Genomic DNA, 20020 nt, shown 5'->3' on the forward strand with positions numbered 1-20020 from the left:
ATCTGAAGGTTACGGCAGAGTCCACAACGACGGTGAAGGAAATAGCTGAGATGTTCACTCAGGTGGCACATAAGTTGGAGCAGATTGGGATTGAGAAACCATTGTGTCCTCAGTTTTTTTCGCTTTTAGGTGGTTTGATGTTCTGTACAATTTCATTTCATATCTACAGAAAGAGTTCCTGAAGGAGCAGCAGGACCACGAAGAGTCAAAGAAGGAACAATATGAGAAGGAAAAAATGAACCTTATGCTCAACACAAACAGACAAAGGGAATTGTTTAGAGACAGAATCCTCCGAGCGACATGGTGTGCATACACGATGAGAGATACGACGTGAACCAAGCGAGGATGGAGCCAGTAATGTGCGACTTAGTAAGGAGGACGATTTGATGGTTGTATGAATCGCAAAACAGCCGATGGAATCTGTGATGTCGGGGTTTGGGTGAATGGGATTTTTCAGGTCCATTCAAACATTTTTGTACGACGAGCATTTTTTAAAATGGACTAAAAATGTCCAATAAATTAATAAACAGTACTTTGGCTGTGATTCAAACAGCTGCCATCATCAAAATCCTGCACTTTCAACATATTGGCACAGTGTGGCATCTCCTTCGGTTTTAAAGTGGGAATCGATTGAAAGCAAAAGAACACACAAACAAATCAAATCAGATTCATGGAAATGAATGGAATAACATACATGAGATGCAGGGCAGCTTGGAGAGTACAAAAATGGAGCCAACAGGTGAGATGTGTTTCGTGTTAAAGAAAAGGTAGATATTTCTGTGACATCTTTCATCGGCATCAAGAGAAATTGATATTCCTCACACAGAGATGCACAGCTCACCACAACCTTTTGTACTTACACACACACACACACACACGCGTGCAGGCGCACATGGGAAAACACAAACCTGCGTACATACACATGTAAACACAGACACAGGTACACGTACATACACACACACATACACACACAGACACGTACACACAGACACGTACACACAAACACACAGACACGTACACACAGATACACGTACAAACAGACACACGTGCACACATACACATGTGCACACATACACACAGATACCCAGGCACACAAACACGTACACACAAACACACGTATACACAGACACACGTACGCACAGACACACGTACACATGGACACACACACACACGTACACACATACACACATACACGTACACACACAGACACGTACACACAAACACACAGATACACGTACACACAAACACACAGATACACGTACACACAGATACACGTACACACAGATACACGTACACACAGACACACATGCACACAGACACACATGCACACAGACACACGTACACACACACACACACACACACACAGACACGTACACACACAGACACATACACTTCCCCAAAAAAGCTGTTCATCACAACAATTATAATCATTTATTGAACAGTAATGACTGTATTCCTAAAGCATTGCATTAACATTTAAGGTATGATGCAGGTGTAATGGTTCTAATTCTACAACATTTGGTTCTTAACTATATATTAATCGCAAACCTAAAACACGAGTAGTTTGATGCCAAAAGTAAAACCTCAACAATGCACTCGTGATTTCCAACTGTCTGGATCATCAGCTGGGCTTTGTTCTTCATTGAGGTTTCAACCCTTTCTGCCCAGAACCTCTTCAATTGGGTGGGTGCACAACCACAGCAGTGGGTCTGTATTAGTAGGACCATGACCTCAGCACGATATAGGACTTTGATTCGCATACACGCATCAGAATGTATTCAATTAATTCCTTTGCTTCTTGTGGCAGCTTCTTTCCTCACTTCCCCTTGAACTTGCATGATACCAGCTCATATATAAAAATACCATAAATTATGGACAAAATTAACCAGACAGGGAGATTTCACCAAAATTGTTCAATGCATGCCTAGACGTATTCCAACTGCTAAATTGGGAAAACAAGGGATTAAATGTCATTGGCGAAAGACTAAACCACCTACAAATGGCAGATGACATTGTTTTCATTTCAAAAATGCAAAGAAATGAAAATTATGATGGAAGAGCTCAATTTCGAAATTCAGAATATTGAACTAAAATGAATGTGACAAAGACAGAATTAATGTTCACCCGCCGCTATGCATAAAAAGAACGAGATGAAAAATGATCATAAAAAAACTGACAAAAGCAGCAATTACTTTTACTCGTACAAATACAAATAGATGTGGATCACCCTAAATAATTGAAGGAATGTACTCGAAGAGGATGGGCAGCATTTGGAAATTAAAAAGTATCATTAAAAGCAAATCTTGTGTCTCAAAAGGAAAGTTTACAATCAAATCGGTGTGTTCTCCCAGCAAAGGCAAATAGCAGTGAAACATGGTCTCCAACAAGGAAGATGAGGGCAAAATTTGTCATGGAAAAGAAACATGGTCTCCAACAAGGAAGATGAGAGCAAAATTGGTCATGGAAAAGAAACATGGTCTCCAACAAGGAAGATGAGGGCAAAATTTGTCATGGAAAAGAAGCATGGTCTCCAACAAGGAAGATGAGGGCAAAATTTGTCATGGAAAAGAAACATGGTCTCCAACAAGGAAGATGAGGACAAAATTTGTCATGGAAAAAAAACATGGTCTCCAACAAGTCATGGAAAAGAAACATGGTCTCCAACAAGGAAGATGAGAGCAAAATTGGTCATGGAAAAGAAACGTGGTCTCCAACAAGTCATGGAAAAGAAACGTGGTCTCCAACAAGGAATATGAGAGCAAAATTTGTCATGGAAAAGAAACGTGGTCTCCAACAAGTCATGGAAAAGAAACATGGTCTCCAACAAGGAAGATGAGAGCAAAATTGGTCATGGAAAAGAAACGTGGTCTCCAACAAGGAAGATGAGAGCAAAATTGGTCATGGAAAAGAAACGTGGTCTCCAACAAGTCATGGAAAAGAAACATGGTCTCCAACAAGGAAGATGAGAGCAAAATTGGTCATGGAAAAGAAACGTGGTCTCCAACAAGGAAGATGAGAGCAAAATTGGTCATGGAAAAGAAACGTGGTCTCCAACAAGGAAGATGAGGGCAAAATTTGTCATGGAAAAGAAACATGGTCTCCAACAAGGAAGATGAGAGCAAAATTGGTCATGGAAAAGAAACATGGTCTCCAACAAGGAAGATGAGGGCAAAATTTGTCATGGAAAAGAAACATGGTCTCCAACAAGGAAGATGAGGGCAAAATTTGTCATGGAAAAGAAACATGGTCTCCAACAAGGAAGATGAGGACAAAATTTGTCATGGAAAAGAAACATGGTCTCCAACAAGTCATGGAAAAGAAACATGGTCTCCAACAAGGAAGATGAGAGCAAAATTGGTCATGGAAAAGAAACGTGGTCTCCAACAAGTCATGGAAAAGAAACGTGGTCTCCAACAAGGAATATGAGAGCAAAATTTGTCATGGAAAAGAAACGTGGTCTCCAACAAGTCATGGAAAAGAAACATGGTCTCCAACAAGGAAGATGAGAGCAAAATTGGTCATGGAAAAGAAACGTGGTCTCCAACAAGGAAGATGAGAGCAAAATTGGTCATGGAAAAGAAACGTGGTCTCCAACAAGTCATGGAAAAGAAACATGGTCTCCAACAAGGAAGATGAGAGCAAAATTGGTCATGGAAAAGAAACGTGGTCTCCAACAAGGAAGATGAGAGCAAAATTGGTCATGGAAAAGAAACGTGGTCTCCAACAAGGAAGATGAGAGCAAAATTGGTCATGGAAAAGAAACGTGGTCTCCAACAAGGAAGATGAGAGCAAAATTGGTCATGGAAAAGAAACGTGGTCTCCAACTAGGAAGATGAGAGCAAAATTGGTCATGGAAAACAAACGTGGTCTCCAACAAGGAAGATGAGAGCAAAATTTGTCATGGAAAAGAAACATGGTCTCCAACAAGTCATGGAAAAGAAACATGGTCTCCAACAAGGAAGATGAGAGCAAAATTGGTCATAGAAAAGAAACGTGGTCTCCAACAAGGAAGATGAGAGCAAAATTGGTCATGGAAAAGAAACGTGGTCTCCAACAAGGATGATGAGAGCAAAATTGGTCATGGAAAAGAAACATGGTCTCCAACAAGGAAGATGAGAGCAAAATTGGTCATGGAAAAGAAACGTGGTCTCCAACAAGGAAGATGAGAGCAAAATTGGTCATGGAAAAGAAACGTGGTCTCCAACAAGTCATGGAAAAGAAACGTGGTCTCCAACAAGGAATATGAGAGCAAAATTTGTCATGGAAAAGAAACGTGGTCTCCAACAAGGAAGATGAGAGCAAAATTGGTCATGGAAAAGAAACGTGGTCTCCAACAAGTCATGGAAAAGAAACCTGGTCTCCAACAAGGAAGATGAGAGCAAAATTGGTCATGGAAAAGAAACGTGGTCTCCAACAAGGAAGATGAGAGCAAAATTGGTCATGGAAAAGAAACATGGTCTCCAACAAGTCATGGAAAAGAAACGTGGTCTCCAACAAGGAATATGAGAGCAAAATTTGTCATGGAAAAGAAACGTGGTCTCCAACAAGGAAGATGAGAGCAAAATTGGTCATGGAAAAGAAACGTGGTCTCCAACAAGTCATGGAAAAGAAACATGGTCTCCAACAAGGAAGATGAGAGCAAAATTTGTCATGGAAAAGAAACATGGTCTCCAACAAGGAAGATGAGAGCAAAATTGGTCATGGAAAAGAAACGTGGTCTCCAACAAGGAAGATGAGAGCAAAATTGGTCATGGAAAAGAAACGTGGTCTCCAACAAGGAAGATGAGAGCAAAATTGGTCATGGAAAAGAAACATGGTCTCCAACAAGGAAGATGAGAGCAAAATTGGTCATGGAAAAGAAACATGGTCTCCAACAAGGAAGATGAGAGCAAAATTGGTCATGGAAAAGAAACATGGTCTCCAACAAGTCATGGAAAAGAAACGTGGTCTCCAACAAGGAATATGAGAGCAAAATTTGTCATGGAAAAGAAACGTGGTCTCCAACAAGGAAGATGAGAGCAAAATTGGTCATGGAAAAGAAACGTGGTCTCCAACAAGTCATGGAAAAGAAACATGGTCTCCAACAAGGAAGATGAGAGCAAAATTTGTCATGGAAAAGAAACATGGTCTCCAACAAGGAAGATGAGAGCAAAATTGGTCATGGAAAAGAAACGTGGTCTCCAACAAGGAAGATGAGAGCAAAATTGGTCATGGAAAAGAAACGTGGTCTCCAACAAGGAAGATGAGAGCAAAATTGGTCATGGAAAAGAAACATGGTCTCCAACAAGGAAGATGAGAGCAAAATTGGTCATGGAAAAGAAACATGGTCTCCAACAAGGAAGATGAGAGCAAAATTGGTCATGGAAAAGAAACATGGTCTCCAACAAGTCATGGAAAAGAAACATGGTCTCCAACAAGGAATATGAGAGCAAAATTTGTCATGGAAAAGAAACGTGGTCTCCAACAAGGAAGATGAGAGCAAAATTTGTCATGGAAAAGAAACATGGTCTCCAACAAGTCATGGAAAAGAAACATGGTCTCCAACAAGGAAGATGAGAGCAAAATTGGTCATGGAAAAGAAACGTGGTCTCCAACAAGTCATGGAAAAGAAACGTGGTCTCCAACAAGGAAGATGAGAGCAAAATTGGTCATGGAAAAGAAACATGGTCTCCAACAAGGAAGATGAGGGCAAAATTGGTCATGGAAAAGAAACATGGGAAGAGGCTGTCTTGACGTAACCAAAAGGGACAACAGGAGAAACGAACGAATTCCATGACATTCCGGTCACAATCGAAAAAGTGGAAGAGAATTGGGCCGGACATGTGACAAGATGAACCGGCTATCCGGCGGACAACAACAATTTCAAAATGGCATCCTGGAAAAGGCTCTGGAAGAAGGAGAGGTCGATGTGGAGATTAAGTTGAAAAAGCTACAAAAGAATACAATCATCTTGAAATGCATGGAATATAATAGAATGGACGATGTTGAGGGAGGCCTGCACTTTCCTATTCATTACTTACATAATATGTTTGTTGATCTTCTTAAGTTTTCTGCTATTTTAGGTTATTTTGTTGGTAGAATTTGTTATATATTTTTATTGTTCTTTGATTATGGATGTTTATTTATTGCGTATACTTGTTTTGATATTTTGATTAATGTAATTTTATATTTATGAAATGTATTATTGTAATTTTATGATTATTATTATTTTTATATACATTTGTAAGTTTTATGAAATACTTTTATTATTGTAAACTTGACAAATTTCAGTCCTCGAACTGCCTTGTTCAGTGTATAATTATTTCAACAAACCGAAATGAATGAATGAATAAATGAATGAATCAAGTCAAGTAAAGCCAATATAAATACCACACATACCAGGACACTCCCTTTAACACAGTATCTTAGATGAATTGTGATGTAATAATCGCAAAATAATTAAGGCAAATAAATAAACAAACAAAAAAATGTAAGAATTGAATTTTTTCGGCCATTTTCCTCTCAAGAGTGATTTTGTAGCCGGTGTACTACAAATATGAATATTTATTTATCATTATACGCTTCGTGACATTAATAACTTCACAGGTGTACGAGTAACAATTGTGTGTTGAATTAGAAATCATAAATGAGATCATATCAGAACGAACCAATTTTCTTTTCTTCGTTCGTATGCAGCACAAGGCCGTGGGGTAACGTCATTGGCTGAGCGCTCGGCTGTGCCACTGATGGGACGCCCTCTGTAGGTCATGGCAGGAATTTGTAATTTGTTCATGATAGTTCACCTACTCTTCACGAAAGACACCCTGGGATTTTTAACGTGCACCATTGAATGCTGGCAAACGGGATGCCGGTTTAACGGTTTAATCACCATTACTGTGAAACACAGGGATGGCAGTTTATAGTCAGATCGATAATCCAACTCAGACTAGATAGCTCCAAGGTAATCTATGCACCATCTATCTATAATTCCAGTAATCTCTGTGTGTATGTATGTATGTATGTATGTATGTATGTATGTATGTATGTATGTATGTATGTATGTCTGTGACCGCTGTTTCTCGACAACCACGGGTCCGATATACTTTAAACTTGCCAGGTATATTGCTGGGGACCCGAGGATGTGCCTTTTCAAGGTTTCATATTAATCGGACAAGTAGTTACCGAGCTATGTCCAAAAAACGATTCAACCAATCAGAGAGCAGCGAGCTATCACGTGTGCCGAACGTGGCGAACAGACTCTGCCTCGGACGGCACATTTGAGAGCGTATTCATTTATTTCACGTTGGCAAACTATGTTGCCGCTATGTTGGCGTTAAACGATGTTTTAAAACTAATTAAAACTAATTTGCGATTCTTTCGCTTTCCTGCGCGTTTGTGCACGCTATGGCGATTTCTTTACCAAACTCCGCAAGCCGTTCGCTTTGGACCAAACCATTTCATGTAAATAGAGGGGGGGATTGTCACCGTACTCGCAAGCCGTTCGCTTTGGACCAAACCATTTCATGTAAATAGAGGGGGGGGATATAATTTTAGATATAGATATAGTACGGGCATGCCCTAGTCTATCTATAATTCCAGTAATCTCTGTGTGTATGTTTGTATGTTTGTATGTTTGTATGTTTGTATGTCTGTGACCGCTGTTTCTCGACAACCACGGGTCCGATATACTTGAAACTTGCCAGGTATATTGCTGGGGACCCGAGGATGTGCCTTTTCAAGGTTTCATATTAATCGGAGAAGTAGTTACCGAGCTATGTCCAAAAAACGATTCAACCAATCAGAGAGCAGCGAGCTATCACGTGTGCCGAACGTGGCGAACAGACTCTGCCTCGGACGGCACATTTGAGAGCGTATTCATTTATTTCACGTTGGAAAACTATGTTGCCGTTAAACTATGTTTTAAAACTAATTAAAACTAATTTGCGATTCATCGTAACTGCGATTTGCGACCTTCCGGACAGTGAAGACTGCACTTCCGGCAGCCAATCACAGAACGCGTTATTGCGTAGGCGTGGCCGATGTGAGAGCGAGCCGAGCCGAGCGCGTGCGCCATTACGGTTCGTAATTCGATTTCTTCCGGAGAAAATAATAATTTCTCGATTTCTTATGCGCATTATTTCTCCCAATTCAGTCAGAGCGAAGGGCGGAAGCGAAGAGCGTTGTTTTTTTTGTTTACGGGCGTACGGGCGGGGTAGAGCGTACGGGTAGCGTTTTTTTTTTTTTTTGGCAAGGAACGGGCACCCACGTACGGGCATGCCCTAGTCTATCTATAATTCCAGTAATCTCTGTGTGTATGTATGTATGTATGTATGTATGTATGTATGTATGTATGTATGTCTGTGACCGCTGTTTCTCGACAACCACGGGTCCGATATACTTTAAACTTGCCAGGTATATTGCTGGGGACCCGAGGATGTGCCTTTTCAAGGTTTCATATTAATCGGACAAGTAGTTACCGAGCTATGTCCAAAAAACGATTCAACCAATCAGAGAGCAGCGAGCTATCACGTGTGCCGAACGTGGCGAACAGACTCTGCCTCGGACGGCACATTTGAGAGCGTATTCATTTATTTCACGTTGGCAAACTATGTTGCCGCTATGTTGGCGTTAAACGATGTTTTAAAACTAATTAAAACTAATTTGCGATTCTTTCGCTTTCCTGCGCGTTTGTGCATGCTATGGCGATTTCTTTACCAAACTCCGCAAGCCGTTCGCTTTGGACCAAACCATTTCATGTAAATAGAGGGGGGGGGGGGATTGTCACCGTACTCGCAAGCCGTTCGCTTTGGACCAAACCATTTCATGTAAATAGAGGGGGGGGGATATAATTTTAGATATAGATATAGTACGGGCATGCCCTAGTTCTTTTAAATTGGATGATGATGATGATGATGCCGACGCTGATGATGATGATGATGATGATTGATTGATGATAAAAACAATCAGGAAGCGTTGCTGGTGCAGGCTGATCAGAAGTAATCCCATAACAACAGTTCCTCATCCGTATTATGCCATATTTATGAGACCAGATAAAAGATGGCCGGCCACAATAACAAAGTGATTTGCTCGAGAAAATCTGTACATATTATTGGCCAACACACGATAGGTGGTCACATGATCACCACCTACGTCACACAGATTATACTGTGACTCAGTTTCTCTACCCCTACCCCACTCCCCCCAATCCCCCCACCTAAGTGTGATGCTTGCTGTAACACTCAGGCAAACATGTTGCTCCAAGCTTGGACATGCTACTTTATGAGAGTGTGAGAAGTGAGAAACCAAGATAAATCACCACTCAACTTGACATTCCCTGCGTTGACTCGCAAAGGGCAACCGGATTGCTCGGCCAACCGGCTATAACTCCTACCGGTCCCAAGCAATGAGGGATTTATTGAAACGTCTTCCTTTGAAGACATCATCGTTAAAAACATACCGAATCCTATCCAGCTTCCTCCTGGTGATTCTACATCTTTGCTCTTCGCTTCTTTTGGTTCTTCCCGGTGACTCCAATGCGGTAGTTGCTCTTTCATTTGATTACAATCGGATGTTCCAGGCTTGATTTTGGAATAACAAGTAAAAGCTACAACGTTTTCTTTTCGAAATTTCCCGCTTTTCCCCTCAAAAAACTTGCTTAATCATAAAAAGAGTTCTTTAACCTTTGTTCGTTTTCAAAAACCATCTTCACTCATGGTCTATATGAAATAAGCATGTTATAATAGCTACATGCTAGCAACTCATCTCGATCAATAACCTGTAATACATTTTTTAAAGGGCAGAAAAACACACAATCCCATATTAATAAGTTGTTCAGACAATTGTCTTACTGGGATTGTTTTGTAGACTACAATGGTGTCGTCATAAAAGCAGCTCGTTGGTTCACTAATGGTCTTCACGAAGGTGGCAATCTGCCTACTCCAGGTGCTCTCACCTACAAGAGCCCCCAATCTACAGCATTATCTCGACTATTCGATTGTCATCCAAAACCCAGGTGGCTAATTAATGATCTTGAAGAATGTGGTAATCTATCTACCTCCACCTGGCCTCACCTACAGGTAGCACCAATATACACTTCGTGGTTGACAAACCCCAGGTTCTGCCACCACTGGACAAAAGGATATTTCTCACCTGTCCGGGAAGAGCTGAAGTTGCAGCGACAATGAATCACTTGGGGGTCTGTGGTTCTAATTGAGACTGTAAACCCGTTGCCCTTTTAAGAAAAACAGTCCTTATTGATTGTATAAGATAATTGGCTGAGTGATAAAAGCTGGGAAGCATACATCAGATTTGCATTTAGATAGAACTGCTACCCATAATTATAGCATCGTCTCCCCCTCAGTGAGGTTATGTGCAAATTTTCTGTCCGTCTGTTTCTCACTTTCCACTCATTGGTTGGACAGCAGGCCTGACTCCGCCCTCAACGACGTCATTGGTAGGAAGGCTGACTCCACCCACAGGCATTTTGATTTTCATGCAGTTCAGGTCAAACCACTGAATTGAAAATATATGGAACGCTCATACTCCGTGAAAAGTGTAGCCGCCGTGTCGCCATCTTGGTTAGCACGACTCGACCGACTCGCTTCGCGGATCTCGTTTGTTTTGAACGTGTCCCAGATTTTAAAAGCCAGACAACTGTTAAAAAATATTTTTTCATGTTTTCATGTTTTCAATTTTGACCAAAAACAAATCATTGTGAAATAATTCGGACAGACTCTTCGCAAGTTTCATGAAAATGTCCCGAGTTCTTCACGCTCCCAAATTAACAATATTTGTTCTCAAATTTTTTTTTGGTGAAAAGGAAAGGATAAAGGAAAGTGTTGTAGTCATTGTGATAGGTTTCCTATTGAAACACGATCGCACAAAAGGTGAAAAAACGCAATCGCTTTTCGCTCTGAATTTTGTGCAAACGCATGACGGATATCACCATCGCCCACGCCCAGCATCGAGTGCCAACCAAGATGGCGCCCGGTAGCTACATCTCCACCGGTGTGGTGTGAATGGCAATGGTCATTCTATATATTTTCACTTCAGTGGGTCAAACCTGTCACATTCACAATTGCCTTGCCCTACCTTCACATTGCTAAAACATAAAATTCGTTTCCTATACACCGCCCAAAAAAACGTAGGAGGGTTTGCCATGGGAAAAATGCTCACAGAAAAAAATATATTGATTTATTCAAAATGTCAACAAGATTAGAACAGGATTAGAAGAAATGCTTGGTACCCCTGCTAGTGTATTATACAGATGATTAATAATGCAGGAAATAGATGCATTTGCATGCCTAAGCAAGTAAAGCAGATCGATGTGCACATTACCAGGAAGCATTTCTGAGTAAGGGAAGAGAAAGATGATGCTTTGAGACATAAGTGATGCATTATGGGAAATGTGAAAGGACCTTGATGTTGAGACAGGTTGCGATTCGGAAGGTAGATAAAGCAAGGGGCATTACACGTGCACTGGAAATTGGTGTTCGAAGAAAAGGAAAAGAGAAACCGAAAAATAGAGAAAAACAGAAAAATAATTAAATAAATAGAGAAATTATAATGGGAATAGGATAGCTAGCCCTAATTTCCCATATGGAAATCTCTTGTGCTTTTTTCATGATATTCTCATTGAATCTATAAAAATATACCGTGAAAAATGCAACGGAGATTTGATTATGGGTTTTGATGGCGCAAAGAATATGGGATGATGTGTGTCGAAAGCAAATCGTGCGAGAAGCATTATGGGTTCCTTTTGTAGCAACATTCCTGGGGCAAAAATTCTGTGCAGGTTTAAAAACAGAGCACCGACGCGATTAATCCCTGGGTCTTATTGAGGCATTGTGATGGCATGCGGTTTGTAAGGGTGGGTCCAGAAACAACGCAGAAACCCAGGTTGGAGTGTGGCCCAAACCCGCTCCTTGCCACGACTGGCCTGGCGCATGACCCAGTTCAACCCGTCCGTTGGCTTAACCCATGCGAAGCTGCAAAAAAAGTCGCAGTTGCAAGATCCCAGACATCGTCAACAGAAATGTGCAACGAAAACAAATGCGAAACAGGTGGTAACGAGTGGCTGCAGGTGGATCACCGACCCAATGCAGCCTTCGATCCCCACCGCCCACCAATGCACGTCAGACATGAAGGCTTGGGGCCCAGGGAAGAGCTTTCCACCAGACATGCTCCGGCGCATTACAAGTGTGAGAATTCCTTGTGCTTCCCCGTGATTCTGGCCCTTTGGGAAGCGACGGCCAAACGACCACGGCTCTGCTGAGCTATTTCAGCAAAATTCATGATGGCGTTCAAGACCATCCAAGCCGCCTTACTGATGAGATCCATGACTTGTTTTATCGGAGCCTGCTCCTTTATTTCTAACAACAAATGCCAGTGCACCTGTAATGCCCCTTGCTTTATCCACCTTCAGAATTGCAACCTTTCTCAACATCAAGATCCTTTCACATTTCCCATAATGCATCACTTATGTCTCAACGCATCATCTTTCTCTTCCCTTACTCAGAAATGCTTCCTGGTAATGTGCACATCGATCTGCTTTACTTGCTTAGGCATCAAAATGCATCTATTTCCTGCATTATGAGCCATATTTATAATACACCAGCAGGTGTACCCGCCATTGCCGTTCTAATCCTGTTGGCATTTTGATGAAATCTATTTTCTTCTCTATTTTTTGTGGGGGCTGAAAACACTTCCCCATACCCAGTAATGAATGTGGTTGGGGATTATTTAATATTACCTTTCACATCGCTACAAAGGCCTAAAGCACTGGTCGAGCAATTTTTTAAAATAAAAAAACTCAATTTTTTTAGAAAATTCTCAAAAATATATATATATTTCCTAAAACATTCCCCAGCAAGCAATGATGAACCTCTGAAAGTTTGACGAAGATCCGTTCAGCCATCTCTGTGAAAAATGGTGACAAAGACACAGACACACAGACAGACAGACACACAGACGGCTCTCTTGTAGGATAGACAGACAAAAATAAATAATTCTTGACGCCTTTACTCCAGACTCCCTCCTCAGTATTTTCCATATAATCCCCTTTGCTATTTCCCCCTCGCCATTATCAAGTCCCAACCTCCTTAAACAGTTCTCCTCTCCCCACACTGGTATCAAGTCCCAACCTCCTTAAACAGTTCTCCTCTCCCCACACTGGTATCAAGTCCCAACCTCCTTTAACAGTTCTCCTCTCCCCACACTGGTATCAAGTCCCAACCTACTTTAACAGTTCTCCTCTCCCCACACTGGTATCAAGTCCCAACCTCCTTTAACAGTTCTCCTCTCCCCACACTGGTATCAAGTCCCAACCTCCTTTAACAGTTCTCCTCTCCCCACACTGGTATCAAGTCCCAACCTCCTTTAACAGTTCTCCTCTCCCCACACTGGTATCAAGTCCCAACCTCCTTTAACAGTTCTCCTCTCCCCACACTGGTATCAAGTCCCAACCTCCTTTAACAGTTCTCCTCTCCCCACACTGGTATCAAGTCCCAACCTCCTTTAACAGTTCTCCTCTCCCCACACTGGTATCAAGTCCCAACCTCCTTTAACAGTTCTCCTCTCCCCACACTGGTATCAAGTCCCAACCTCCTTTAACAGTTCTCCTCTCCCCACACTGGTATCAAGTCCCAACCTCCTTAAACAGTTCTCCTCTCCCCACACTGGTATCAAGTCCCAACCTCCTTTAACAGTTCTCCTCTCCCCACACTGGTATCAAGTCCCAACCTCCTTTAACAGTTCTCCTCTCCCCACACTGGTATCAAGTCCCAACCTCCTTTAACAGTTCTCCTCTCCCCACACCGGTATCAAGTCCCAACCTCCTTTAACAGTTCTCCTCTCCCCACACCGGTATCAAGTCCCAACCTCCTTTAACAGTTCTCCTCTTCCCCCCACACTGGTATCAAGTCCCAACCTCCATTATCCCCTCTCTTCTTCCCCCCACACTGGTATCAAGTCCCAACCTCCATTATCCCCTCTCCTCTTCTCCCACACTGGTATCAACTCCCAACCTCCTTTATCTCTTCTCCCATGTCCACTCCAATTTTCCCTTCCCGCTTTTATTTATCTTGACACCTTTTCCTTGAACAATCCTTCAACTCCAACCCCACTGCATACATATTATGTAAACGACCTCTTATGTCCTCTGTCGACAATCATTTCACAACTACTTACTCATGCACCCTACCCAGAATTCCAGAAAGCAATGCTTGCTCCTTACTTGAACGACTCGCTCTACTCCGGCTCAGCAGTTTGTGCACTGTGACTGTGTCTTCACTCTTCACTGCCTGCAACAGCTCCTGTTCTTTCCCCATCGTGCTCCACTCCGCTTGCTCAGACTCGCTCTCAGCTCCTTATTCTTCTTCTTTTTCAAAAGAACCAAGGTCTTAGGCATCAGTGCCAAAGTCACTTTTCAGGTCCAATTCTGTCCTGTTCACCTGTGACTTGGAGAATAGAAACGTCGTCATCTGGGGGAGAGATGTACAAGGGAGATGAGAGATGATGACAGAACAATTAATCATTTTGTCATTTATTTATATATACAGTCACGTGAAAAAGTAAGTACACCCCATGTAAAGTTGTGACTTTTTCAACATATTTCAACATACAGCTATTTGATCTTCATCTATCTATAATTCCAGTAATCTCTGTGTGTATGTTTGTATGTTTGTATGTTTGTATGTTTGTATGTCTGTGACCGCTGTTTCTCGACAACCACGGGTCCGATATACTTTAAACTTGCCAGGTATATTGCTGGGGACCCGAGGATGTGCCTTTTCAAGGTTTCATATTAATCGGACAAGTAGTTACCGAGCTATGTCCAAAAAACGATTCAACCAATCAGAGAGCAGCGAGCTATCACGTGTGCCGAACGTGGCGAACAGACTCTGCCTCGGACGGCACATTTGAGAGCGTATTCATTTATTTCACGTTGGCAAACTATGTTGGCGTTAAACTATGTTTTAAAACTAATTAAAACTACTTTGCGATTCATCGTAACTGCGATTCGTAACTGCCGTTCGCTTTGGCTTTGCGAATGGACCAAACCATTTCATGTAAATAGAGGGGGGGGATTGTCACCGGACTCGCAAGCCGTTCGCTTTGGACCAAACCATTTCATGTAAATAGAGGGGGGGGATATAATTTTAGATATAGATATAGTACGGGCATGCCCTAGTTTCAACAATATTGATAGATAAAGGTGATATAATACAACAAATATCATGAAACATTTACATTTTGTAGTCCATTGTATAATTTAAATAAACATAAATGCAAATTTCGCATGTGGAAAAAGTAAGTACACCTTGGCTCTAATAGGTGGTATTGCCCCCTTTGGCAGAAACAACCTCAAGTAGGCGTTTCTTAAAGTGTCTACCAGTCTCTGACATTGACTGGGAGAAATTTTTGCCTACTCCTCCATGCAGAATTCTTTCAACTAACTGTACGATGTTTGAGGGGTTTCTTGCATGCACAGCTCGTTTCAAATCCCCCCACAACATCTCGATGGGATTTAGATCCGGGCTTTGACTTGGCCATTCCAGAACCCTCCATTTCTTTCTTTTCAGCTATTCCTTGGTGGATTTACTGGTATGTTTAGGGTCATTGTCATGTTGCAAGGTCCAACTTCGGTTGAGCTTCAACTTTCCGACAGATGGCCTCCTCAAGCACCCTCTGGTACAATGAAGAATTCATAGTGGATTCTATGATGGTGATCTTCCCAGGCCCTGATGCAGCAAAGCTGCCCCAACCATAATATTTCCACCACCATGCTTTACAGTTGGTATCAGGTTCTTGTGGTCAAATGCTGTCTTTGGTTTTCGCCAAACATGTCTTCTGGTACTGTGGCCAAATAGCTCTACCTTTGACTCATTTGTCCAGAGCACATTGTTCCAGAAGTGCTGGTCTTTGCCTCGGCATTCATTGGCAAACTTTAGTCTTGCCCTGATGTTCTTTCTGGACAGCAAAGGTTTCCTCCTGGCACACCTCCCATGTAGATCAAATTTGTGCAGCCTCTTTCTAATGGTCGACTCGTGCACTTTGACATCAACAGTGGCAAGAGCTACCTGTAGGTCCCGTGATAACATTCTGGGGTTCTTCGAGACTTCTTTCAGCATCTTGCGGTCTGCTCTCGGGCTGAACTTGCTGGGGCGGCCTGGCCTGAACAAGTTGGCAGTTGTTTGGAATCTTCTCCACTTGTAGATGATCTTCCGGACAGTCGAATGATTGATTTCAAATTGTTTGGAGATCTTTTTAAATCCCTTCCCAGACTCGTAGGCATCTATAACCTTCTTTCTGAAGTCCTCAGAGAGCTCTTTTGATCGAGGCATGGTGACAACGCACACTTCAACAACAAAGAGCAAATCAACTAAATGTCTGAGGTTTAAATAAGACAGGTTCCTCCAAGATCCTCTCTAACGATGTTCTAATCATTTGCACCTGAGCTGGTGCACCTGATTCTAATTTTAGGTATTTGAAGTAGTGATAAATGTAGGGGTGTACTTACATTTTCCACATGCGAAATTTGCATTTATGTTTATTTAAATTATACAATGGACTACAAAATGTAAATGTTTCATGATATTTGTTGTATTATATCACCTTTATCTATCAATATTGTTGAAATGAAGATCAAATAGCTGTATGTTGAAATATGTTGAAAAAGTCAAAACTTTACATGGGGTGTACTATGTACTTACTTTTTCACGTGACTGTATATACATATATATATAATAGTGTTTATATTAGTGTTTTTACTATTTATATTGTCCACATCTTTTCACACTCCTCTAATCCAGTTCCTCTATTAAGAAGACTATACCTAGAACGTCCATCTTTATCCCTCAGTCATCTGTAAATCGCAAACAGCGTCCCAGGTGCTTCCCAGGTGCTCCCCAGGTATCGGATGATCTGTGCAATTGTTGCAAACTCGGAAACACGAGTTCTGCTCTGATATGTGAATCCTGTACAATGGAATCAGGACGCCATGCAATGGAAAACCTTCTCCACTCCGTCCGCGATTATATAAACCCCCCACAGTTCGAGAGCCCCCGTCTCCATCTCCATCTCCATTGCTCATATCGCCACCATAACCACAACGACGGACCCCCCACCACGTCCCCCTCCTACATCACTAACCCTCTCAGAACAGATCCCCTCCCCGTCCCTAATATGTAATATCCCTGCACATCCCGCCCTTTCCAAACCCCTTTCGCTCCTCTCCCTCCATCCAACCTTCAGGTTCAATGCTGAGCTGTCACCTTGAGTCCCACAATCCCGATCCCACCGTGTGCGCCAACGCCAGCGATGCAAAACGCGACGAGACTCCCAAGGAAAGCAAACATCGTTCTCTCCCCCTTCCATTACCTCACAAGCTCCCTCCATCCCGATCCCTCGTTATCATCGCCCCCAGAGAGCTGAGCCGTGCTCCCCGAATCCCACCTCGCTCCATGTGTTGTCAAAATCGAGGAGCACGAATGTCGCCTTACCAGGCGCGGCTGCTGCGCCATCGTTCCAGCTGCTCCGGACTCCTTCTCCCTCTCCCTCCGCTCCTGGCAATGCGGCTGCAAGGAGGGGCGGCAGGGGGTGGGCACGGGCAGGGGAAGGCGGGAGGGGGTTGTGGAGTGAGGGGACGGTCGGTGGGAACGAACGCGCAATGAGAAAATTGCTCTCGCCTTCTAGCGGCGACAAGGATGAACCAGAAAAGGTAAGAGGGATCGAGCAATGAGGAGGAACAGGGAGGGGTGGCGTCGGGGATCGGGTACACAGGTGACCATGAGGAAGTTCGAGGGAAGAACACGTGTGTGCGTGTTATGGTGGAGACGCTGGGACTCGCAGTCGTATCCGGGGATAGAGAGGTGTATCGTCTGTACGTACAGGCGAAACCGAGGTCACATGGAACTCTGAAAATCCACCACCACCACCATTAATCACATTTTCATTTTGACCTTCGTTGTCACAACCTCCCCTGTACGACCTTGGTTGCACCGTCGAATACAACGGTAAAGTCAAAAAGTTCTTCTCCCTGACCGGGCATCGATTTTCCTCCTTTTCCATGTAGTTTCCAGCCAGGATCACACATTCTCCCGAGCGGAGTGAGGAGGGTAGGGGGGAGGGGGATGAGGGATTGTGGGAGATTGAGTTTCGCAAAGTAATATTGGAATGGAAGTCACGTTCTTGGTTCTGACGTTATATTTTCAGTGTAAAAACTTTTATTTTTATGGTGTAACCCGTAGCCTGTAGGTCGATGTCGTCAAGAACAGCGTTTGTCTGTCCGTATGTCCCCACAAACATACACCAATCAGAGCTGAGGATCTGGTCACATGACAGGGGGACATGTTTGGTAACCGTTACAGCTTCATATTTTACTAAAAGGAAATATAATAACTTGTGGAATGTTTTGGGGTCCCAGCAGGTGTCATAAGGTAGGTAGGAGGTTTCAGAAATTCCTCAATACAATAATTGTAACATAAGCAGGACTCCAATGTTAGGCCATCCGGTCCGCGCCGGAAGTCTGTTTATTTTTCTGGGTCCCTCGGGACAACCAACAACAACAACCAACAACAACAACCAACAACCATGTAGTTGCTTCTCAATTGCAGGCACTTCAAACATAAACTACCGGTCAAAAGTTTTAGAACACCTCAATTTTTCCAGTTTTTATTGAAATTTACGCAGTTTAATGTCCAGTGAATAACCTGAATGGTACAAAGGTAAGCAGTGAACTGCTCGAGGTTAAAAAAAAAGTTTCGGTTAGCAAAAACGGGAAAATAATGTAAATTGCACAGTTATATTGTAATAAAAAGGCCTTCTTCAGGGAACAAGTAATGGGTTAACAACTTACAGCTGTTCTGCAGCGATGTAAGTAAATTAAGCCTTGAAAGTTGATGCAAACAATTCCTACAGGTGTCCCAACCTCTGCTGATTACTTGATTACAAACCCCCTGTCTGTATAAAAGCAGTATTGGAACAGACTGTTATTACACCCTCTGAAGCATTATTTGGACAATATTGCACTGCAGGAAGTAGTATATTGGAAACTGGAGGAAACTCTGACAGGAAGAGGTCTGGCAGACCCAAAGCCACAACAGAATCAGAAGACAAGTTTCTGAGAGTCAACAGCTTGCGTGATAGGCGGCTCACAGGACTACAGCTTCAAGCACAGCTTAACACTGGTCGAAGTAAGCAAGTCTCAGTTTCAACTGTGAAGAGAAGACTTCGAGCTGCAGGTTTGACAGGTCGAGTGGCAGTAAGAAAGCCATTGCTAAGATGGCAAAATAAGAAAAAGAGGCTTGCCTGGGCCATGAAGCACCGCCAGTGGACTACTGAAGACTGGAAGATGGTCTTATGGATCGATGAATCAAAATTTGAAATCTTTGGTTCATCACGCAGGGTTTTGTACGTTGTCGAGTAGGCGAAAGGATGGCTCCGGAGTGTGTGACACCAACTATCAAACATGGAGGACGAAGCGTGATGGTCTGGGGCTCTTTTGCTGGATCCAGAGTCGGCGACTTGCACAGATTGACTGGCACCCTGAATCAAAAGGGCTACCACAGCATTTTGCAGCGCCATGCAATACCCTCTGGTATATGCCTAGTTGGTCAGGGGTTCATTCTACAATAGGATAATGACCCTAAACACACCTCCAGGCTATGTCAAAACTACCTTCGAGGAAAAGAACAAGACAATAGGCTTCAAATCATGGAATGGCCAGCACAGTCTCCAGACTTAAACCCCATCAAGCTGGTTTGGGATGAACTGGACAGAAGGGTGAAAGCAAAGCAACCTACAAGTGCAACACATTTGTGGGAACTTCTGCAACAGTGTTGGGAAGCACTTCCCGAAAAATATTTGATTTCCATTGTAGAAAGAATGCCACGAGTGTGTTCGGCGGTTATATCTGCAAAAGGTAGCTACTTTACTGAGTGAATGAATGAATGAATGAATGATCGTTTTAAGGCCATTTTCCCCGCTAGAGCAGGGGTTAGCCTTGCGGGCCCCATGACAATCTTGGTTCCCTGTTTGAGGC

At 42.8% G+C, this 20020-nt stretch overlaps 1 protein-coding gene across 2 annotated transcripts in view; it reads right to left on the reverse strand.

Moving 5' to 3' along the window:
* LOC137415118 (caskin-1) overlaps positions 1 to 17559 on the reverse strand; it is a 256481-nt gene extending 238922 nt beyond the window's left edge. Inside the window, exons 1-2 of one of the 2 annotated variants that reach the window (XM_068100691.2) lie at positions 17481 to 17559; positions 14213 to 14459 (exon numbers count right to left, since the gene is read on the reverse strand). In XM_068100691.2, the coding sequence (XP_067956792.2) occupies positions 14213 to 14306 (94 nt within the window). In that variant the 5' untranslated portion in view covers positions 14307 to 14459; positions 17481 to 17559. Of the gene's footprint in view, positions 1 to 14212; positions 14460 to 17480 lie in introns of those variants that run through there. The other variant, XM_078785833.1, reaches the window with a different exon arrangement.
* Between the last annotated feature and the right edge of the window lie 2461 nt (positions 17560 to 20020).

This window comes from Myxine glutinosa, chromosome 10 (assembly GCF_964187855.1).
Source record: "Myxine glutinosa chromosome 10, kmMyxGlut1.1, whole genome shotgun sequence".
NCBI lineage: Eukaryota > Metazoa > Chordata > Myxini > Myxiniformes > Myxinidae > Myxine > Myxine glutinosa.